Raw genomic sequence first — 25831 nt, forward strand, 5'->3', positions numbered from 1 at the left:
GGAGGACAGAGTCGGTGGATTGATTAACAAAATGATGTTGAATAATTCAGTCAGTACTGCTGGAGAAGGGTTGGTCCTCCCTATTTTGCCTTTTCATTGCTTATCATTATCAATATTTGAAGTGTTTTCCTTCTCATTCCCATCTTACTCAAGTGCCATCTTTTGTTGTTAACCAGGATGGTTGGACGGGCAACATTTACAGGAAACTATCAGTGGATTCTTATGAACAATTTCAGTGGAGATGCATATCCACCAGAGGTATTGAGTTGATTCTATTCCCCCAAGATTATGAGCTAATAGTTTATGATTAATATCTTCGTTTCCTTTTGAAGTTTGATGGTAAGGCAGATAAATTTTCTATAATCTTCCATTGCCTTGGTTCATTTTTCTAAATAAGAATTTTTTTAACTCAAGCTGTTGGTCAAATGAGTGTATAAGAAGTGAATGACGTAAGCTTCTTTTATGTGATAGAGTGTATTTATTTCAATAATGGTCAAAGGCTTGGAGTAGGTGAACATATGAACTTCTTTTTCATTTCTCTTTATTGTTGTTTTATTTTGTAGGTATATTCTAAGTTGCATTACCAATTTTCTGCTGGAATGTAGGTTTGTGATTTTTTTGTGTATCTCACAGTACCAGCTATTATCCTGAGTTGGATTTTTATTACTGTTTCTTAATTATGGACTACTTTCTTAAGACCCTTTATACTTATTTATTTTTTAATTCTCGTCATTAATTGTCATTTAGTGATCATCTCTAATTTAAATATGATTCTTTACTATATATAAAAAGTACATTTAAATTTGGTAAATGACAGGTTACTTCTTCTCAGTTGGAAAGAAAGTGGAGAGATCTAATTAGTGGGTTCATGCTTTTCACCGTCCAATTAATTCAATGAAAAAGATAATTTGCTTTCACCAACCAATACATAGAGTGTCATATCAGATGCATTACACTGCAATTATGGCAATGCTTGTTCTTGCTAAATTTCTTTACCAAAAATAAACTTGAATATTTACTTTTCTTATATATGGATGTAATTTACCACAGCAATTGATCTTTTATCTTTCTGGAAATTGATCTTATATATCCTTGTTCTTATATATTTCTGGAAATTGATCTTTTATTCTCCATCACCATAACTTTTATATCTTTTTATGTAACTATGGATCATTATTTTTATCTAGTATCTCAATAGTGTTAGATAAAATAATTCAACTAGAAATGTAAAATTTATTTGACAGAAAAAGAGCACTGAGATGCTTACTAAATAAATAAATAAGAAAAAAGCTGTAAGTACTATGCTTGCTTGGTTTGATACTTTGGTTAAGCTTATAGTAAAGGGTGAGTGTTAGAAGGAACTGAAGTTTGGTTGCTAAGTTTTTTGCCTTAGTTGATTTTTGCTTTTATATGTGCAAAGTGTGTGGCTCTTTGAACTGGTTTAGTTTTAGATCTGACCAGGTCATAGTTATTAGTTCCACATATCCAAACATTTGGTAGTTTCTTAGGCTTTGTAACTGGTGAAGATTTATGACTTGGACAAAGGGCATATAAATTATTTGTATTGTATGATAGAACTTCAGTTCAACATATTCTATTTCACAGTGCAAGCCTTAGTTTTGGTTCTCTTCAAGTTGCAGTAGTAAAATACATAATCCAGATTGAGGTTTATATCTCTTAATTTTATTGTATAATATCTCTTAATTTTCAATCATATGTTTAACACTCTAGCATCACATTCTGCAGCAGCCCAGCGCCCTGTTTTTTTTTTTTCGCCCTTCGAAAATTACCGAAGGGCGAAAGCCCTCGGTAAATGTTAGCGACAAGGGATTTACCGAGGGCTCTTTGGCCGTCGATAAGCCTTCGGTAATTACCTTTTACCGACGGTTTTGGGCTGTTTCCGAGGGCTTCTGGCCTTCGGTAATGCCCTTCTTTTTTGTAGTGAACTCTTACTCAGCTCTCTCATTCCTCTCCACCCTTTCTCTTTCATCTCTCTCACTTCAACCTTTTCTCTGTCATCCCTACCGTGACTTAATTTAAAAGGTTAGAGTGAGAGAGATGAAAGAGAAAGGGTTGAGAGGAATGAGAGAGGTGAGTAAGGGTTTGGGGGGTTTCTTTTTTTTTCTGGTTTTGAGAATGAAAATTATTAAAATACTATTAACCTTAAAACTTAGAATCCATGATATATAAGGGTATTTTTATCTACTAAAACTTGATACACATTGCTAAAATGTACCAACTGAAAAATAGGCGTACGTGCGTTAGCAAACCCCATATATATATATATACATATATATATATATATATATATATATATATATATATATATATATATATATATATATATATATATATATATATATATATAAAAGATCAATTGTTATAAAAAGCACTAAACTTAATGCGTGGAAACTTTGAAAATGTGGAGTTTTTTAACTTAAATTCTCGTATTCTTGAGGGATTATATTTGGTGAAGTAGGTGGAGTAGTAGGTGTCTCTTCCAGTTGTTGTAGTTGTTCCATGTCATCTTCTTCAACACACAGGAAGAAGGTATGGTCCTCACAGTTTGTCGTCCAATTTCATTCTCCTTCTTTACATTTCGACTGATGATTGTTTTCCTTGTATCAGGATGGTAAATCTTGTACCTGTTAGAGTTGGCTTTGTAACTAATGAAGATGTAATTTTCATTTTTATCATCAAGCTTACTTCGCTTCTCATCTGGTACATAGACATAAGTTATGCTTCCAAAGACTCTAAGATGAGAAATACATGGCTTTCCTCCACTTTATGCTTCTTGTGGTGTTTTTTCACTAACGTTTCTTGTTGGAGAGGGGTTGATTAGATAAATTGCACATGCTACCACTTTAACCTAAAACTCCTTTGGAAGTCTCCTTCTTTTAAGCATGCTCCTTGTCATTTCCAGGATTGTACTATTTCCTTTTCACTACTCAATTTTGTTGAGGGGATCTTGGCACTACCATCTGTCGTCTAATTTCATTATCTTCACAATACTTCTGAAGCTCTTTTGGTGTGAAATCCTCCACAATCAAATCTCAAAGCTTTGATCACAAGGTCACTTTCCTTCTCAACATGGGCTTTAAACTTCTTGAAGTTCTCGAATACTTATGAATTTTCTTTTAAGAAATATACCCATGTTTTTCTTGAAAAATCATCAATGAAGAGAAGGAAATAACTATTTTGTTGAGTGATCTTGGCTTGATTGGGCCGCACACATATGCATGTATAAGTTCTAAAGGCTTTTGAGCTCTTAAGTCCGACTCATTTGGAAAACTCAATCGAAATTGTTTTCCAAGTAGACATCCTTCACAAACTTAGTTGGGGTGAGTAATACAAGGCAACCTTTTCACCATTGCCTTCTTGGAGAGCAACTCTAATCCTTTAAAATTAAGATGGGCAAATCGAAGATGCCAAAGCCATGATTGGTCTTTGTAGCACATCTTTAGACATTATGGGTCATCACTTTGAATGTTGAGCACAAACATTTTATTTCTTGTCGTTGGCACCTTTGCAATGAATTTACTTTTATTATCTCTTATAGAAAGGTTATTATTCTTAAGTTGAATATCATAACCTTTCTCTGAGAGTTGTCATAAGCTCAAGATGTTGCTCTTCATGCTTGGCACATAATACACATGGGAAACAAATTTATGTTCTCCATTCTTTAGTCGGATAAGGACGTTACATTTTCCTTTCACTGCCACCTTTGATTCATCTCCAAAAGTCATGTTTCCCTTTACTGATTCATCAAGCTCCACAAACATACTTCTTTTTCCACCCATATGGTTACTTGCTCCACTATCAAGATACCATTGATTATCCTTGCCTTTATCTTGGCCCTTGTAAGCTAGTAGCAAGGTATTCTTGACACCTTTCTTCAACATAGTTGAATTTCTCTTCAACTTTATTTTTGTTAAGGGTTCTACATTTAGAAGCATAATGTCCAAATTTGTCATACCTTGAATTTAGATTTCTTCTCCACGACCTTTGTTAGAGCTTTCTCCTCTTTGGTTATTGTTGTTAGGCTTTCGTCCTTGTCCATGTCCATATGCACGCCCTTGTCCTTGTTCTTGACTATAACTTCGTCTTGATTGATTGTGTATGTTTTCTCCTTTTCTTGAAGCAACATGAGCCTTAAGGACTTGCTTCACGATCTCTTCCTTCTTCTTTTTCTTTTCTTCATAAGCTTGCAATGAACCAAGAAGTTGCTCTATTGACATGACCTTAAAGTCTTTGGTTTCTTCAGTAATGGTGACAATATGTTCAAACTTTGAATCTAATGATCTAAGAATTTTCTCCATAATTCTTACATCATGTAACTTCTCACCATTTCTTTTCAGTTGATTAATAACCCTTAAAACTCTTGAAAAGTAATCAAAGACTAGTTCACCTCCCTTCATATGCAAAGCTTCAAACTCTCCTCTCAAAGTTTGAAGACATACCTTTTTTACTTTATTTGCTCCCTTGTAAGAGATCTTAAGCTTCTCACATGCTTCTTTGGCTGATTTGGCTTTGAAAATCTTTTCAAAAGTATCTTCGTCTAATCCTTGATAGATTAGACAAAGAGCTTTCTTATCTCTCTTCCTTGAGTCTCTCAAACTCTTTTTTTGAGCTTGAGAAAAATTGTCTACATTCTTTGGCTCGGTGTGGCCCTTCTCGACTACCTCCCATACATCATGTGCACCAAAGAGAGTTATCATCCTTAAGCTCCAATTTTTGTAGTTGTTCTTGGTGAGCATCAGGACTTGAAAGGGAAATCTGGTATTTTCCATTTCTATGATGATCTTATGGCTCTTGATACCACTTTGTTGAAAGGAAATTTTAGAGGCTTGAAGGAAGTGTTTAAAATTTGGGAGAGGTTGAAAGATTTTGAGAAAAGGAAAAGCTTGTTATATTGAATGTTTCTAATTTCTTTTTCCTTTTTACAAAGTATACAATCATCCCCTCTTTATATTAGTGGCACATCTTCAATCAATGGTTAAGATCTTGGTACCATAACATTAATCTAAGAACTATAATTCATTTTCTAAAAATTTCTAAAATATTTCTATAATTTAAACTTATCTAGAAACGTGTTATAAATAAAAATCTCTAAATATTTTTGTAGTTCATTCTATAATGTTTTAAACATAATTTTCTAAAATTCAATTTGGAACTTTTTTTTTATTAATTTTGAGATTTTATATTATAGGTCCAAAATATAAAATCAATTAATACAGCAGTGATATCGTTGGGTTGGTAGTCTATGGGAAGATTGTGGAAGTTGACACATGGAATTAGTTTTAGAATATTTGCTAGAATGAAGTCTGGAAATAGACATGGTGCAGCGGTAAGTTTGGTTAGAATATTTTGTGGTTTAAGGCTTGTGTGTGCAGAGTTTTAAAGTGCTGTTTTGAGTATGGAATTTGGCTTGTTCCGGTTATTAACAAGAGCATTGCTATATAAGTTTTAATTAAGCATGAAAAGGGATAAGGGGCTGTAATGTGATGCGAGAATCAGTTTGGTTTAAGCGTGAATTTGGTGCAAGGTCTGCTGGGATGCAGCTGGAACATCGTTTCTGAAGTGTTTGGTTCATTAAAAATGCTGCTGGAAGCTAGTCCAGAATCTGTTTTGGGTGCTGTTTTTTTGAAGGCATTGTGGTGCGTCAGAAGCTGTTTTGGAAGGTTGCTTTTGGAAGCTGGAGTATGAATAAAAGGGGGCTTGGAGTCTTCAACATGGTGCAGTGACCAAATGGGCTGGATCAGTTAACATTTTGGTCCGTTAAATTGACATACTCAAGAGAAAGAATCAAAATACATTTACAATGGCCCAACACATTTTACTACTTCCTCAGCATGCTTCAATTAATGTTATGGATTAAATGTGCACTATCGAGTGATACTAAATCAAAGCATGAAAAACCTTACCGTTTCATCATTTGAAAATTGTCTGTTTCAATTCTCTGAATTAAAACAGAATAGTTTTAAAATTTTAAAAACACATTTTTTATTCTTCTCTAACTTAAAATATTTGGTTATGCATTCAATAAAATAAATTATCTTAAAAATAATTTCACAAAATTATCAAAATAAAAATCATTTTAATTATAATCAGTTACGCATAAATCAGTGAATAAAATAATTTTAGTTTGATGTTTATTTTAAAGTTATATTAAGTACTAAAGGTATAAAGATTAAATAATATTTTGTTTTATAGTGAAAAAAAAAGGAATGAAGTTGTGCATTGGTATTGGGGGAGTGCCAGGTAACCCAGTGCGTGGCAAGAAAAGAAGGCCACAGAGCTCGGTTTTTCAGCTCTAAATTTCTACCCTTTCAAATTCTCTCTTGTTTTATTTTCTTCCTTTATTTCCAATTCCACAACACTCAAACCCCAAACCCTAGCACAACTCAAGGTCTGTCAAATTTTCTCTTTTTCATTTCCATCTCTCACTTCTCTCCTTCCATATTTTGCTTTTTATTCAAAATTACTCACATCCCATCATCAGTTTCTATTTTAATATTTCATTCTCATCGGATTTTTTCCTCCTAATGTGTTGTCTAACTGTGATAAATAATAGTGAAGATATTCCAAGTGAATGCATATGTGTGTGCTTATGTATAAATAAATGCAATTTTTAATTGTGACAGCGTTGATCAGATGGCCACCAAACGAATCAACAAGGAATTGAAGGACCTGCAGAAAGATCCCCCTGCATCCTGCAGTGCTGGTATGTTTCTCTGCTCTTTTCCGCTACTTAGTTTCGTTGAAAAAATATGATTTTGGCCAAGTGTATAGACTAAGGTTTTCTAAGTTATGGTTGTAGTTGTTGTTTCAGTTTTGATTAGCAATTTTCGGTGGTTTCAAAATTTTTTAAATTGGGATAGAAATTACATTTTTTGCGGACTGCTTTTTGGTAGTATGGTATAGACTGTTACTATGGAATGGGTGCACCATTTTAAAAAAGGTCCGTGGCTGCAATTTCAGTCGCAAAGTTAAGGTTTTTGGTGTCTGCCACAGTAATTGTGGCTGCATTTCCGACAGTGATGTCTATAACAATCCACAATTTGTCTATACTAATTTTCAATGTGATGGTTGATTATTCGTGTTAGATATTTTGGGTGTCAGCCCACAATTGTGACCAAATTGGCCATATATGTCTGCTACTTCCGTGAATATCCAAGAGCATGAAAAAACTATCCTTGTGACATCAATTTAAAACCTTGAACAATTGTTGGTCGATATTGCTCTTTGATGAACTTTGTTACGTTCTTTATTTATTTTTATAGTATTGCTTGACGGCTTTTTTTATGATTACTCTATTTTGTACATGCCTGAGACTATGCACTTTTAGGGGTTTTGTTTTTTTGTGTTGCTAGTTAACACAATCATTCATCAAAGTCTATAGAATATAGCCGACAGTGTGACTCTTCTGCTAATTCTGCTAGTAAAATAGAAAATTTTGAAGACTTCATCCCTGGTTATGCATCAATTGTTTTTGTGGGTAAAGAAATAAAATAATGCCATGGTATGGTAGTAAGGAACTAAGATAGGACCCCAATTATTCTCGTTTGCTTAAAACCTGTCAGAACTTTTGGACTGTTCTTTGTCCGTCAATGTCTGAATAATTGAACTTTTATATTCAGGTCCAGTAGCTGATGACATGTTCCATTGGCAAGCTACAATTATGGGCCCTGCAGATAGCCCATTTGCTGGAGGTGTATTTATTGTGACAATTCACTTCCCTCCTGATTATCCTTTCAAACCACCCAAGGTAAATCAAATTTCTACTACTCTATTCACAATTCTGTTATGTATATGTTTATATCTATGGATGCACTGAGACTGCTTTTTCTTGTGCTAACTATGAATTTTTTTTGTATCAAGAGTTTTAATCTCATTAGATTTTTTCATTGAAGTGTTGTAAATTACTGAATTTCAATTTAAGTTTAGGGTAATGCATTTTCAATTGTAGTGGATTGAAACTATTTGTTGTGGACTTTCAGTGTGATAATGTATCTGATTTGCGGATAAAGAAAATGTATCTGATTTATTCATCAGATCATTGGTTGTGGACTCTTGTTTAATTTTTTTATATTTTTAAATCATTATCAGTTAAAGAAATGGCTAGTGGTGAGTAGAGAAATTCAAGGATTTTAGACATAATCACTTGCAAATGCAAGTTTTTTAATACGTATTCATTATCTGTTGGTTAAGGTTTCATTCCGAACAAAGGTTTTCCATCCTAATATCAACAGTAATGGTAGTATCTGCCTAGACATTCTCAAAGAGCAATGGAGCCCTGCCCTCACAATATCCAAGGTAATCTATCTGAGAATTTCTTTTTATTTATTAATTTTGTTGCCAGTGATATACTAAAAAATGTTAAAATTTTGTAGGTCCTTTTGTCCATATGCTCTCTGCTGACAGATCCCAACCCAGATGATCCTCTGGTGCCCGAGATTGCTCATATGTACAAAACTGATAGATCCAAGTATGAGGCCACTGCCCGGTCATGGACTCAAAAATATGCCATGGGCTAAGTCATTGGTTCATCTGCTACTTCATATTTTCTTTGTTCTCTTCGGTAGTTATTTACCTCACTTTCTACACTAGTAAATAAATAGTGTTGAATTGATTTTAATCAAGTATGATATGTATGTACTCTGTTCTATGCGAGTCCTTTGAACTTTAAAATTGAAAAATTAAGTTCCAGATGCAGCATAATTTTCATTTAAATTTAATATTTTAAAAAACAAATCAATATCCTTGTGAATCATGTTAGTTTTCTTCAATTGTTGGAGAAAATGTAATATGATAATCCAACCCATGTCTCTCTCTTTTTCTTTCATCATGTGATTTGAATTAATGTAGAAATGTATGGATTATTATCAAGAAGTACATAGGACTGATTTTACGTTAGACGAAAGGGGGAAATAATAGGACCAAATGAGGTATGTATTATTTGGTTTAGACAGAAATTCATAATTAATTTTCTTAGAAATAATCGATATAGAAGAAAAAGAATGTGAGCTACACAATGAAAAAGGTAATGCAATCAATATTATAAGAAATGACAATATTCATACTTGTTATAATTAAATTTAAAATGAAGTCCTTGTCCTTCTAACATCTGTTAGGTTCCTTGTATTTGTCTCTCCCATTTTACTATAGATTTTATGTATAGGATTGAATTTAAGTTCTTCCTTTACCTGTCTTTATAATGACAATTTTATGTATAGGATTGAATTTAAGTTCTTCCTCGTAGGGAAAATGGAGGTTTTTTTATGAACTTGTTTAAATTATATTTTTAATTTATAAATGTTTGACATTATTCATTTCATACACGAATAACTAAGATTGATATAATTGCATTAGTCATTTTGAAGCAATTTTGAAAAGTACCTTTCAGAATCGTGGAATAAAATGCTATTTCAAAATTTTCATGTGCTTTTTAATTCAACCTAACAACAGATACCTGCATTTTTTGTTTGGATAGATACAGAATACAACATTAAAATAAGGCGTCCGAAATGATAAATGTTTCGACAAAAAAGACAAGAAATAAAATTGTTGCTAACAAATTATTTTTGTTATCAATACATGACCATGAAAATAAAGCAATAAATAATATGTTAATTATTATTTTTAACATTATAACAATCAGGTCAATTTATTACTATGCCACCTATAAATAAAATATTTATTATAATATAATTGTTATCTGTTATTTAATAAGATAGAGTTGCGAGGTAGTGCAAGTAGAAGAGGTACAAAATAGGATAGAGAGGGAAGAAGGAGAATAGGGAGAAAAGTATTTGAAGTAGAGAAAGAAAAGGGTATATATGTAAGTTGAGGAGTGTATATAGCAAAAACCAGTAAATTTTTGGAGGGTAAGGAGACAAGTTTTTCTGAAAGGGTCCAAAAAGATGGGCCCTGAGTGATTTGAATTTATTTACACGGGCATGTCTCCAAAACCCCCTAACCGACGTTGACATGGTTGAGACACAAACTTCAGAACAACCTACCAAAACAAAATACAAAATCAATTCATAGATCAAAACAAAACAAATACCAATCTGTTCACATGACTATCTAAGATTTTCTTTCTATACCTTATTTTAAAAAGAAATTAAATTATAGAATATTTAAGTTTTCAAAAATTACCCGTTAGTTTATGATAGTTTTTAATTCTTAAAGTCATTTTCTAAATTTTTACTATATATAGCTTGCATCGTTTACTTCTGTCAGTAACTTTTAAAAAATATATCTATTTCAACGTACTTTTTTTACACTGATAATAATAAAAATTATGATAGTAATAAAAGAAAGTCATTATCAAAGGTAATAAAAATACTTTTTAGATAAAAAAAAATTTACGAATTTTTTTATACAAAATATAATTATAAAAGTGTTTAAAAGATAAAAAACACAACCTCAGAAATCTCGTGATCCTGTATCTCTCTCTTCATGAGTGTCAGACTTACCTTAGCATTATATATGTAACACGCGGCTCTCTGTTCAGAGCTATATATTTACTTTTTATACCTACCCTTAATTTAATAAATAATAATATTTTAACAACATTTTTTTTATAATATTTTAATATCATTATCATTTTGTGATTGATCTATATTGATGTTTATGATTATTATTATTGATTGTGAAATAATTTTGAATCAATCACAGAACGACATGTAGATGATGTTTATATGTTATCAAAAAAATATTATTAAAGTATCATTATCCTAATTTAATGTAGTATAATGAATTATTAAAATAAGTTGAATGTATTTTTAGTTTTCATGAAATAAACGAGTTTTTATCTTTAAAAAATTATCATTTTTTTTAATTCGGAATAATTATTGTAACTCTCTAATATTTATTATAAGATAAAAAATTTGAAAATTAAACAAACTCTGGAGACATCACTTGTTAACATTTTGTCATCTGTAATTATCACATTTGTTTGTTTAATACATAAATAATCAATGAATGATTAACAGCTATCACATAAGTAGTATATAAAAATTAATTATTTTCAAATAAGAACAAAAAATATAAGCATTTATTGTTATTTCATACAAGTTAAAAATATATTTTAGTTTAATAAATTGTATGGACTTATGTTGAGTTTTGATTCACAATCTGATCAATTATATTTTATATTTTGTACCAAAATGTTTATATTAAATACTTAAAAATGTTCTAAATAGAAGTATTTACAAGGAGGAAACATTTTATTATTCTTTCATTTTATGATAATTAATGTTAAAAATATATTTTAAATATTATCTTTTAAGCTAACAATACAAATGTTTTGTATCAATAATCATTGAAATTAAATCCAAATATCTATGCTATCATTTTATTAATTTTATTAAGAAGCCTTAGCGGTATAAGAATTTTTCTTTTCGTATAATCATAATTTAATTTTTTGAAATGATATAAAATGCTATTGGTTGCAGAATTTGATTGTTACGTGAGATAGAATTGATTTTGGTATAGTTTAAGCTAGTAAGTTGGTTTGAAGTTGTCAATTTGAGTTAAAGGAACGTTTTCTCAGTATTCATCAGACTCTAGGGATCAATAAAAGTTGTGGAGAAAGAGTCCAAAGTCGTACTAATTAATTAAGCAATAGTTTCTATTTTAATTGATTATGGCTATAATCTAATCGATTAAAACTAACACTTTAGCTTAATCGATTATGAAATTTAATTGATTAAAACAAACACTTTAGTCTAATCGATTATGTCACTAATATAATCGATTAAAACAAACAGTTTTGTCCTGTTTTGTTTTATGTGAATTTTGGCTTGCCTTAATAAATTAGATTATAATATAATCTATTATTACTACCAGTATGTGAAATTTTGACTAATCTAAACCAAATTCACTTGTACATATATAATCTATGTTTTTCATTGTTCTTTTATGATCCTAAACAATTTTATTATTAATTTCATATGTTGGATGTAAAGTATTATGAGATTATCAAAGTGTGAATGAAAGTGGTGGAAAAGAGTTCCAAGGAGAAACTTCTTATGGATGGTTGTCATGTGTTGTAAATATGAATATAGAAAGCTCAGTCTTGGAGTTTATCCTGACATTCTAATGGTTACCCATTCTTAAGTAGAGATGGGTGAGGCATGTCGTGAGAACAGTAGTAGGGTCCTAGTTTAGGGGTTTTACCTTGGCCCAAGGTGAGTGATAACGGACTAACCTTGTGTGGTGGCTTGGGGTGGGCCAACTATTTGACCACAACAAGTACACGAAGTGTCATAGCTCGATATTCATACTAATCCGAATAGTGAAGTCAAAGTATTGTCATGCATAAAATGTTTGGTTGATTTGGTGTGATATGTGTATCATGAGTGAAATGTTTAGAATGTTTAAATATATTATGAAATAGTTGTTTTGCTAGCTTACCCTTTTTTGTTTGTGATTTGCTTGTATGTTCTCGTGCGTTATTCTTGGTTATGATCATTTATGGATGTGAGTAGAGGGTGATGAGTTGACCGTGGAGTAGCCCTCGGAAGGAGATCAACATAATTGTAGTCTTCTTAGACTTTAGATATGTATATAGTTTTGTTATGTTGTAATGTATATAAAGTTGACTTTATGATTATGTTAGATGACTGTAAATAATTTTATAATTTTTGTCTTGTTAACTATTCTTGTTTTCTTGAATGTGTAATATGTTTTATACTATATTTTTAGTATGTTATATTATTTTTTTATTAATCTGAGTGAATTAGATTTGAAACTTACAAATTTGAGTTTTTTATATAAAAAAAATACCTAAAGAAGTCAAATCGTTCACACAATTTTGTTGTAAAAAAGTAGTTAGGTTTATGAATGACTTTTGACCATTGAAGTTATAAAAGTACATTATTTATAAAATAAAATTCTATTTAATTTGATTAATATTAATTACATTTAATAATATTAAAATCTTCCTCTTCTGTGACTCTTTTATGACAACTATAGTATTATCGTTACAATTGTCAACTTTTATGATAACTTAAATTAAAATTGATTTTGAACTCAAATCGTATGAAATTTAGTTATGCACTGAAATGTTTTTTTTTTCTCACGACTTTTCTCTATTTTTATATTAATTATTTTATATTTATATTTTATTTTAAATTATAGAAGTCGCAATGATATCATTCGACTTTATTCTTTTATATTTTATCATTCTTTTCTTTTTTATGGTTATTAACTTTTATATATTTTTTTATTATATATAAACTTATTTTTGAATATATTTTTCATATTTTTTATGTTTTCTTAAATTTTATAAAATCATATATATTTTATTTTTTATTTTAAAATACTTTTTATTTTGAAATATTTGTTAATAATTTAATTAATAAATTAAAAAATAATATTTTTTATTTGTTTTAGTTTTAAATTTTTTATGCTTTTTTTTTTAATTTTATAAAAACGTTTAGTTTTAAGTTTAAAATAAGTATATGTATTTTTAATTTTAATTTATTAATCAAATGATTAAAAATATTATTATATAACTATGATAATATAAATTTTAATTTCAGACTTTTAATAGTCCGATGAATACTTTTACATATTATTAAAATTATGTAATAATATTTTATTGATAATTTGGTCAATAAATTAAAATGAAGTATAATTTTAATAATCAAATTATCTAAATATTTCAAAATAAAAACTATTTTCATATATATTTTAAAAAAAATCATGACAAATTTTAAGGATTGAAAAAAAAATAATAAAAAATTTAATTCAGTAATGAAATTATTAACAAATATCCCAAAATAAAAAATAAATAAAAATTATATGATTGTATAAGAATTTAAGAAAAGATAAACATTTAAAAAAAACATTAACTATTTTATTGAAAAATTGTATAATATTAAAAGATATGCTTACATAAAAATTTAAAAAATAAAATAAAAACAATAAACTTTCCAATATATAAGTAATAAAGAATAAAAGAGAGAAACCGTATATTAGAAATACGACTTCTATACGTTATCATAAAAAAAATATACCGAAGTCGCATTTTATGTTAACGTCTTCTATTTACAGTTTTATATTGTTTTTATTTTAACCTATAAAAGTCGTATTTCTAATATACCGTTTTTTTAATACTTTATTACTTATATACTTAAAGTTTATAGTTTTTATGTGTTTTAAAATTTTTATATAAACATATATTTTAATTTTGTATTGTTTCTCACTAATATAGCTAATGGTTTTTCTAAATTTGTTTATCATTCTCAAACTTTTATACAATCATATACTTTAAATAATTCCCAACGATCCAGAATTCTAGAAATGAGTCATTTGAGATTGAAACCACGTTGACAAGATCAGAGAGTTGATCACAAATCTTATTCCAAACCCCTTTCCCAGTTGGTCCAAACTCAGGCTTGAGGTACTAATGTACATATAACTGTCCAGACAACGAGACGATCAACTATTAATTAGACAAAAACATTTTAGCTACATGTTATCGAGTAGTCATGAAGTTAGACCAAACAGTCTAGTGTTAGAGGAATTATTCCTAATGTTAAACAACTTAAGATAAAATGTGATTATTTTCAATTGGACGTAATTAAGTTGTTAGTAATTAAGGACTCATACAAAAATCTATAAATATAAGTAATAAATAGATAATTTTGTATTTATTATGCTATTTTACTACATCGAGTACTTTTATAACATCCAAGAATAATGGACGAACTGCAAATACGGTAGCCTGAAGACGAATATTCAAATCTTTTATACCTTATAAGATATTCAACTGTTGACTTCGACCCCGCACCTGTTACAGTTTTATATTATTTTTACTTTAACCTATAAAAGTCGTATTTATAATACATCATATTTTTTTATTCTTTATTACTTATACACTTTAAAGTGTTTTTAAATTTTTATATAAACATATATTTTAATTTTATAGTGTTTCTCAATAATATAGCCGATTGTTTTTCTAAATTTGTTTATCTTTTCTTAAACTTTTATACCATCATATACTTATTATATATTTTTTTATTTTTTTGATATTTGTTAATAATTTCATTAATGAACTAAAATTTTGTTTTTATTTCTTTTAATCTTTAAAAAAAAATTATGTTCTCTTTTTAAAAACATTTGTATGAAAATAGTTTTTATTTTGAAATATTTAGATAGTTTTATTATTAAAATTATATTTACAAAATTTATTTCCTGAATAAATAAATATGAATATTTTTAATTTTAATTTTGTAACATCCCAAAATTTACACAATATAAATACTATATAGAAGAACTATCAAATTTTAATAAAATATAATAGTTAACAAGATCAAGAAGATAAAGTTTCATTATAGTTATACAAAAATATAACTACAAATTTTACTTTCTATACAAACCAACTGAAAATCAAAACCATACACTAATAAACTAATCTAAGGAGTACTAAATATATGTTGATTCTCCATCCAAAACTTGCATTATAGAAACATCATCACTTTTTGTTCACATCACCAAATGATCATTGCCAAAAAGAAAAACTATATAAACGAACAAACAACACAAAACACATAAGAAGAGTAAGCTAATGATATAACAACTCAATATAGAATAATAAAATTTCATCATATATCACACTGCACACATAGTATAACAAACATCCTAATCATATCATAGACTTAGACTTGGCCATTAGGATATAGTATAAATGTCGAGTCATGACTAGTTCTGCACTTGTGTGATGGAACAACTAACTCACTCAAAGTTACTACACACGGTTAATCCGTTTAAACACTCTTTGCCAACTAGAGAAAAACCACTTGTGTTTTTAGTAATGAGATAAGTTTAAGAAATTCTATTTATATTATTGAATTATTTTAGCTTTAAAACACTTGGTCTGATTATTTTAAAACATCTATCAACTGTAATACTCTATTTTCTAGGTTCTTACAAATTCACTAACAAATTTTTTGAGAAAATATTATTATATAATTTTACTACTATATAAAATTATTCATCGAACTATTAAAATTCTGAAATTAAAATTTATATTATCATAGTTATATAATATTATTTTTTAATGATTTGATTAATAAATTAAAATTAAAAATTCTTATACTTATTTGTTAAAAAATATTTTTTTTAAATATAACTTTTTAAAATAAAATTGTCTAAAATTTCAAAATAAAAAGGAGTTTTTTTATAAAATTAAAAGAAAAACATAACAAATTTTAAAAACTAAAAGAAATAAAAAAATTTATTTTTATTAATTAATTAAATTATTAAAAAATATTTCAAAATAAAGAATTTATAAAATATATGTGATTATGTAAAAATTTCAGAAAGCAAAAGAAATTTGAATATTGTTTTAAAAATAAGTTTGTATAAAAATTAGAAAAACATAAAAGTTATAAACATGATAACATAATTGTAAAATATGAAAGAATGAAGTCATATGATATCGACTTCTATAATTTGAAATAAATAAAAAATATATTAATATAAAAGTATGAATTTGGAAGAAGTGATTGCAAGTACGATTTTAATTCAAAATCAATTTTAATGAAAGTTATCATAAGAGATACTGATTTGATTTCAATGTTAATACCAAAATCGTTATTTTCAGTATGATTGATGTTAATAAAATTAAGTAGAATTTGACCTTAAACAGAAATTTTGACATGTTTCTACGATTTTATTTCGATAACTAAAAATCACTTATGATAAAATCGCTTATTTCGATAATTTATTTAAAAATAAACCAGCTACGTAATTTTGAAATGAAATTCACCTGTTTGATACAACAAAAAAAAAGTTGGAAAGGTAAATCCAAAGAAAAAGTGTAAGTGTGATTTGTTGTGTGCAATAAATGATGTCAGTTAAGCCAAATTGAGAGTGACTACTAACTGCCACTTTCTCGGGTTTCGGGGGCAGACATTGCCATCCACAATGCAACCCACTCGACTTGTCCCTCTCTTTCACCATTTCACTTCCACCAAACATTTTATCAAATCCATCATCATCATCATCGTCATCATGCTTATCACTAAATCTCTATCATTAACCATAAAACAGTTTTCAGTTTAATAATGTTCCAACAGACAGATTCCATCTTCAAAACCAAACATCATGCATGTCAGTCTCATATTTCTCGGATGAAACCTGATGCAGCATGCACATGCAGCTATCTTATCTCACATTACCAAAAGCCATGGAAAACGAAAAGACAGAGTTGTGTTGGAAAGAATGGTTTGATTTAAAATTGCAATGTTCTGGTTGGCATTTTATGCATCTAGAATGTATGCAGTAAATTTGCGCCAGTTTGATGTCTACATTATTCTTGCGGCATTAAAGATGGTAATTGACACTGCGCTATCATGCGTGGGGACTCCCAACTTTCACTTTCTGCAATTCACCTTTTATACTGTCTCATATCAGGAATGCCACACCAAGACAAATCATCGTTTTTTTTTCTCTTCCTACAAAAAATTCAACCACCTAAAAAAAACACACCTGTCTTTGTTGTTTAGTCCAATGGAATATGTTCTGGTTTTTCGAGAACCAAACAGCCAGAAAATATACTTCATATAAAACTTTTGGGTATTGTTTTTAACTCGGATTCTCGTCTTAAATTGAAAAAAAAGGTTGTGTGGAAGAAATTGTCGTTCCCTTTGGAGAGAGGGTGTCACGTTGTGTGGCGAAAAGTGATAGCGATACCTTGTATTACCTGACTAGCATTAATGGTGCTTTTCGCAGCATGCAAGTGAAGAGGTCAAATTCCGTTTTCATAAATGTCTCATCAATGCCTCAGAAACCATGCAGTATTCAAGTGTTTACCATAATGGAAGAAGACTTCAATTTCAAGAACATGTGATCTACTTATGTCTTCTGTTCGCTTCGGAACAGTCAAACCTTTCAAATTGTGTTACAAAATATTTTTAATAAAGATTGCGTTTTTCCTAAGAGAATCAGTGATAAACCTTCATTTTATGGTGATGAATTTGAAAAATAAATGATATTTTGACACATAATTTTTTTTATATTTATTTAATATTTTTTTAAAAAAAATACAAAATTTTATTTTTGTATAACTATTTAATCTTTATTTTATATTGTATGTTAAAGAAATGTAAAAGTATATTACCATATTCTTATTTCATTACTCGAATGAATTTAGGTAGAAAGAGAAATAAAAATAGCAATAAAAGTTAATTGATATGTAATGATAATGTAGTAGAAAAATGTTAAAGTAATGGTAATTATAATTTTTTTAACCAACTAAGACGTAGGATTGTCAATTTTTTATCCCTTCTCAGACGAAGAAAAGTCAAAATGGCAGAAACCTTTATTTTCTTACAGGTCTTGTTTGCTTCATAACTTTCATAGGGCATTGTGTGTTCAACTTGTTTTGCTTCACGAGAATGTTATCAGAAGATCCTTTTCCCTACAAGTAATTAATATTATTGATACTCAAGAACTAAATTTTGAAAATATTGAAATTTATTTAAAAAATTCACATCTTGCAATAAATATTTTTCGAGTATGGAAATCAGATATTATTACTACCAACATTTAGTTTAATACTTGTTTCCGTTGAACATAGAAGCCAGAATATTTTGCTCCACAATTAATGTTTTTAGTGTTTATAAAAATATGTGTTAAAAAGTGAAAAATTGGAAAATCATCATATTTCCAAAAGTAGATATTAAAAAATGAAGGAGAAAATTTTGAAAAATATCAGAATTTAGGAACTCTAAATAGAAAAAAAAAAGGTGAAAGAAAAGAAAAATGAAAAGATAGGAAAAAACATTGGAGGTGTGGGAAAGTGGTGACATATAAGGGCAAAGGAAGAGAAGACATGACACGAGGCTTGAAAGTTGTAACATCACATAACCATTATTTCAGTAACTATTACCCATTGAATTTTCCATCTAACTTTTCTTCTGCTGTAACTTAGTAATCTTCTTCCCCAACCTCCCGACTAGATGGCTTTTTGACTAATTTAATGAACAACAACTTAGTAAAATCTACTACAGAACTATTTCTTAATTAAATAGATTGTTTATAAAACAATTGGATGCAAGGTCAAACTTGTAGGTTTTTTTGGGAAGAACATATGTGTTGAGGTTTGGTCTATTTGAATTGAATAATGAAAAGGAAGAGAGTAAAATAGAGTAAAACAAATAGAAATAAGATAGTTTTGAATTAGATGAAGATATAAATGAGTAAAAAGTGAGATAAATTTATTTATTATTTGTCTCGATAGATATTTTGCGGGACCGAGAGACTAACCTGCTGACGCGTCTGGGTCGCTTGCTCGCTTCCAAACTCCTACCGTTGGCCGATCGGTGTTGGCGCAAGCCGATCGGTCTCCTTCTTGACGAGGGTGGATGTACCTGCAAAAGATACTCCAACGCTCAAGTTAGGCGTGTGATTTGAAGAGCCTCGGCTCTTATTTCAATATTTAGTGAATGATGATGACTATTGAGTGTTTGAGAGTAGCCTAGAGTGAATAATGCGTAAGTGGAACGTACCTGACTTTCGGCCCTGACTTTGTATTTATAATTTACCTCATGGATCCTAAGCTGATATAACTCCAATAAAATATAAACAGAATAAGATATAAACAGATTACCTGAATATCCGGTTGGTTGTTTGTAATCACTCGGTTAATATTTTATACTGTACACTATTAATACATATATTTTATTTATTATTTTAATATGATATTACTATTTATAATATCAATATTTTTATAATTAATTCATAATATAATTTTATCACTTGTATTGAAAACAAAATTGATTATGTTAATTTACACATATTTTCTTTTCTATTTTGTTAAGAAAGTTGCGGCTTTTCAATTTTGTAAACCTTGCATTTCCGTAAATTATTTAAAGTAAACGCAACTTTACACTATATTTTCTTTTAATTGCTCTTTTATTCTTCTAGAAAATAGAGCTTGAAAATGGAATTATAAAGACGCGTTTGTTCTTCTAGAATTGCAAAATTGAGGAGAAAAGTGTGGATTAATGGCTTTTTTTTTAAGGTTTTCTAATAAATAACTATAAGTTAATTTAAATAATTATTAAAAATGAATTTATGAATAAATTACTATTGATTAAGTAAGTATTAATTAAAATAAATAAGTTAATATTGACTTAATAAATATAAATTAAAATAAATATTAAAAACAAGTTAGTCTTGATTTATTTAATGTTAATTAAAATAAATGTTATAAATAAATAAAGTGGTTTGCTAACTTATGTAACCTTACCAAATTTTAGTTGATAAAAATATCATTATATATTATGAATTCTAAGTTTTAGTGTTAATGATATTTGAATATTTTTTTGATTTTTTTTGATTTTTTTAAAATATCCTATATTTAAAATATATCTTTCTTTATAAATAGGAATTTTTTTGTCAACTAAAATTTGATACATTAAGAGATTACATAAATTAGCAAACTCATAAATTATCATAATTTAAATAAACATTAAAAATAAATGAGTTAGTATTGATGTAGTATATGTTAACTTTATATCAAAAACTAAATAAAGCTGACCTGAAATGATTGAATACTAACTAACATAAATATTAAAAATAAATAAAATTAACATTTTTATTTATTTTACTTAGTATATATTAAAAATAAATAAAATTAACATTTTTATTTATATTAATTTTACTTAGTATATATTAAACCGACTTTTAATAATATATGATCAAATTATGCGTGTTGATGAAAATGAATATAAATTATATATTATATTTAATTTAATGATTTGGATTTAAAGACGACATTCTCTTCATTCACAATTTTATTGTTTTACTATGTAAATTCCATTAAACTCATATTTTTATTCACATTTATAAATTTCCTTGCACTCAAAGTTTCATTCACACTTATCTCTTTTCATTCCAAAAAATTTATTATAATTACTAATTAAATTTTACTAGTAAAACTAAATTAGAGTGTAATTTAAATTTATTAACAAATTTTATTGACAAATTTTAAAATTTTAATTATCGAAGAATTTTAATATCGACAAATTTTTTCATGATAAAATATGACGATAATTACATGTCTTAAAATCCATTGATAAAATCCTCTCGTAATTTAAAATTGTTATTAACAATAGATTTATTCGTCGGTAACAAAAAAGACAAATTTATCAGCCAAATCTGATTAGAAATTATCCCTAACATCAATACTTTCTTCATCTTTACTTTTCCCTTTTCTTCTTTTACCCAACACACATAACTTTATGTTTTGTCAGTAAAATTTATTGACGAAGATTTTACCAACGAATATTTGTTGTCAGTGGATCGTCGGTAATATCAATTTTTCTTATAGTGTTCACCTATTTTAATCTCCTTTATTCACAATCATCCTTTTCATCCATACACATATTTTACATTTTTTCTCATCGTCTTCATCCATATTTTTCTCCTTATTTTTGATAAGTGTTCAATTTATGCATTCTTTGCATGTCATTTTTACACTTATTTTGCATGAATTTGATAGAAAATTAATTGAATTAACTCTCTTTAGATTAGAACTACATAATGGAGCAATGAAATTTAGAAAAACTTGAAACTAATGATTTCTTGGTGATTTACAACAATTTTTACAAGAATCTAAGGATGTGTAACTTAAGTCCTAAGAACGGTGCTAAGTGCTAAAAAGGCGGTAAAAGAACCCTCGTGAAGAGGAAACCTAAAACACCCACTCGAGGAAAGGCAATTAAAGCTACAACGGCTCAAGCTTCATAACTGATGTTGAGTGCTCAAAAGGTCGTTAAAAGGAAACCTTTGTAGTTGAATACCAAAGCTGGAGTTGAGCGCAATTGAAAAAAATCTATAAATACAAATCCCATGTTTTCATTTTAGGCATTGAGTGAGGAAGCAACTGAATAATGGTATAAATTTGTATTATGCTCCATGAATTGTTGATTTCTCTATGGTGATAATGGCACGATAACTTCCTTTTTTCTTTTTGTTTGTGCAATTAATCCCTTAAATGTTTATACTTTCCATTGATTTCGTAATGTTTGTCTTAGGGTATACCTTAGAGTATAATCTAGTTGTTGAAAGTTGTCAAGAATGCGGTTTCAATAACTGAACTAACTAAATCAAACCAAAGAAAACTAGTTGCCAAGGATAAAACTGGGCATTTGGCCCCATAATTCTAAATCTTATGCAAATATTGAACAAAACTTATGCCAAGGAATTACGTAAGTTGTTCAAGACTTAAATAGACACAACAAGAGGAACTAGAGAACAAGGAAAGTAATATCTAACCCCAAGATTATCTTCAAACGTTGGGATATATCTAGTTAAGTTAAACAAAGATCTATAACCATGGAGCAAGTCTCTGGGATTGAACCTCCATAAGGTTGCTAAGTAATCTTGTTGCAAGAGGAATTTGTGTACAATTATTTAGAACTTTATCTTAGAATAATTAATTTTTCATACCTAAATTTGAAGTAGTTGAATGTTGTTGTATTCATTTTTATCAAATTTTCACCTAGATCTAGTCTCCAATCCACCCAATCTATATATTATCTATTATTATCCAAATTTCCTGAAAAAATCCCAAAATCAACTATCAATATATACTTATTGCTTTCGTATGGATACAATAACCCTTATTTGACTATACCACAATTAACTTGGTTCACTTGCCAATTGGTCACATGACTGTTACTTTTTTAAAACTTAATGTGAAGGTGGAGTTTGATCACTAATGAATAAATCAAAAAATACTTTTGTGATTTACTCCTCCCTGCCAATTAATCTTCTTCATCCACATTCTTCTCTCTATCTCATCCATTCATACTAATTATTCCATTCATGTTCATATCATTCATACACATTCATTTACATTCATCTACTTCATTTATTATAACATTTCCCTTTTCATTTATATTTATTGAATATGGAGGTATTGCATGAGAGTTTTTTTAGGTTACTATTATAAGCATTGGCCAAACCGATCAAAATTAAACTAATATTAAAAATAGATTTAATATAATGTTGGCTAAGCTGACTCTAAATTAAATAAATTTTAAAATAAAAAACACATTAGTGTCAGTTAGACCGATGCTAAACTACTTTAATTAAAAAAGCAATTTAAAAATTAGTGATAAATTACCGTCGACTAAGTCGATCCTACTTATAGTTGACCTTTAAGAGTTGACACTGACGAATTAACATCCATAATTTTAAATTTGCATGCGTGTGTGATGTAAGTCTCACACTAGTAACTATTTAGCTAGGTTTCTACTTGTTAGCATTAGCTTTTGGCTGATGCTAAATCCATGTCGAATGTGCCTTTGTTATCACCATTGGCTTTAACCTCTTCCTCTTTTATCCTTCTTCTCTTCTTCTTCCCTTTAATATATAAAAAATCTAATTAGACTTAGGGGGAATTTGGTGCTCAATGTACCAATGGATTTACCAGCGAAAATATTTGTTGGTAATTGAAATTATAATTAACTGACATAATTTATCGATAAAAGTGATCTTCAAATATGTTACTAACGAAAATATCCATCGATAATACAAATTATAATTTATTAATGGACCTTGTCAATAAATGTTACCAACGAATTCATTATTGATATAAATATTCGTTGATAGTTCAAGTTTTAAATTTTTTTGGTAAAAATCATTGGTAAGTGTAAGTTTACTGATAATTACAAAAATTCTTGTAGTGCTTGCTTCTTTTCAATGCTTGATTGTTTTAAGTGGTAACTTGTGTCAATGAAGCCACTCTTATTTCCTCCTTGTGTAAATTGTGAAGCCAACCTTGATTATTAACTATACAGTTGGAAAATGTCCTTTTGACTAGCTAAACTTCTAAAACTCCCATTATTAATGTATTAGGTGACCTTGTGACCACAATCTAGCCTTTGGGTGTCACACCTTGGTTAGTCATTTTGTATGTAGTAATAATGATTTGTTTTTAGAAGGTCATAATAGAAGAAGATTCCCTTAAAAGTAAAGAGTAATTAGTGACAAAAAGTAAGGTTTTTGCTTACTTAAATGGTGATAGTTCTTTTGTATTGGTTGTTGTATAGTTAAAAAAATAATATTGCTAGCATTATACATAGTTGTATTTTCTTCCACCAAAACTTGTATTCATTTTTAAAGTATAACTTGTATTCGTTTTGAAAGTATATGGTTGTGACATTATAAATGAACCCATAATTGATTATTTAGGATTTGTTTACTTTAAATGATGGATTTGAGGGAGAATGAGTGAATGAATTTGGGAGAATTTGACGGTAAAGTTTGTGTTGGTTATTTTAAGGGATTTGAAGGTGAAAGTGAAGAGATTTGAAGGTAAAGTTTGTGAATAATTTGACGGATGAAAAAAATGTTTTAAAAGATTAAAATGAAAAATTACAATTTTGCTCTTATAGTTAAAATTAATATATTATTATTGTTATTATTATTATTATTATTGTTTTTTTTATTATTATTATTATTACTACTACTACTACTATTACTATTATTACTATTACTATGGGTTGTTTCTTCTTCTTTCATCGGTTGTTGCTTCATCTTCTTCAACCCGTCAATCACAAAATCTCTCATGTGAGTAATTATTCCATTCGTGAAACTCTAGTCGTGAACCTAAACAATATTGTTGAGGGTGTTACAATCCTTTAAGATGATAGTTGAGCCCAAAACACTGATGGATTTCAAAATAAATCAGAAGGTTTCAACAGTGAAATCACCGATGAGCACACACATAAAAAACTAGTGTGACGGGGCAGAGGGACGATAATAAGTTCCCATCGAGGTGAAAATCAATTCCTCACACCGTTTTCTCCTACGATAATTGATTCTTTTGCTAGTTAACCTCACAAAGAACCAGTTCCCATATGTCAGAATCAATTCTCTTCATCCGGTAGCCTCTCATAGAAACTACATGTCTCCATCCCATGGATTCTTTTCATCCCGAGAATGACTACTTACCTCACGAAGATACTATGCAGTTATATTACAAGATGAAGAACACGACAAACTTCACACAACTTCACAACACATTAGAGCACTCTTCAAATACCCCACTATTTGTAGGCTAGCAATGCACAATGAAGTAGATATACTTGGAATATCAAGGAAAAGAAAATGTTAATTGGATAAATGTAACATATTTTCCTTATAATCCTCTTAATCCAACAATAAAGAAAAATTTGATCTCTCCCACAAATTCGTCGTGTTAACGAACTATCATCAACAAAAAGAAATATGATTCACATTCACTCGTCCTTGCACGTTATAATACATCAGTGAATAGAAACTTAAAAGAAACATATTCAATTATAACAGGAAACTCATACAATTAATTATGGATATTGTCATAATGAACATCAATATTTCGAATAATAAATTATATTTCTTAATGATGACTAACTATTTCACGTCTTTAGATAAAAATATTTATCATCGCTACTTATATGATTTATCATATATTGTTTGATTTACTTTATATTATTTATATTATTTGATTTAAATAAATATAGTGAAAAGAAATCTTATGTTACTAAAGAAAGAAAGAAGAAACGAACTTATATAATAGATTTTGAATATTTGTTACTTACTTTAATTTTTCTTCTATTATTATTAGTGTTATTGTTATCTATATTTATATTTATATTTATATTTATATTTATATTTATATTTATATTTATATGTATATATAAAATGGACTCCTTTTTTTAACCACATTATTTTCTTTTCAATTTTTTCTTTTCAATAATTTTTTCCATTAAATAAAAGTGTTTTAAATTAAAATAGTTATTTTATCAATTTTACC

The 25831-nt window shown here is 28.4% G+C and overlaps 1 protein-coding gene across 1 annotated transcript; it reads left to right on the forward strand.

The window, feature by feature from the left end:
- Positions 1-6248: 6248 nt before the first annotated feature.
- Positions 6249-8715, forward strand: LOC108330121 (ubiquitin-conjugating enzyme E2 28). Its single transcript, XM_017564661.2, has 5 exons — positions 6249-6409; positions 6645-6724; positions 7641-7768; positions 8212-8316; positions 8394-8715. Exons 2-5 carry the CDS (start codon positions 6655-6657, stop codon positions 8535-8537), a joined length of 447 nt encoding a protein of 148 aa, XP_017420150.1. The 5' UTR covers positions 6249-6409; positions 6645-6654; the 3' UTR covers positions 8538-8715.
- Positions 8716-25831: the final 17116 nt, after the last annotated feature.

The sequence above is a fragment of the Vigna angularis genome, chromosome 1 (assembly GCF_016808095.1).
Source record: "Vigna angularis cultivar LongXiaoDou No.4 chromosome 1, ASM1680809v1, whole genome shotgun sequence".
Lineage (NCBI taxonomy): Eukaryota > Viridiplantae > Streptophyta > Magnoliopsida > Fabales > Fabaceae > Vigna > Vigna angularis.

Bases quoted from the DNA above. Each gene is read 5' to 3' on its own strand.
- LOC108330121 (XM_017564661.2), top strand. From the start codon at position 6,655: ATGGCCACCAAACGAATCAACAAGGAATTGAAGGACCTGCAGAAAGAT. The intron at 7,769-8,211 runs GTAAATCAAATT...CTGTTGGTTAAG, and splicing joins ATCCTTTCAAACCACCCAAG to GTTTCATTCCGAACAAAGGT. The intron at 8,317-8,393 runs GTAATCTATCTG...AAAATTTTGTAG, and splicing joins CTGCCCTCACAATATCCAAG to GTCCTTTTGTCCATATGCTC.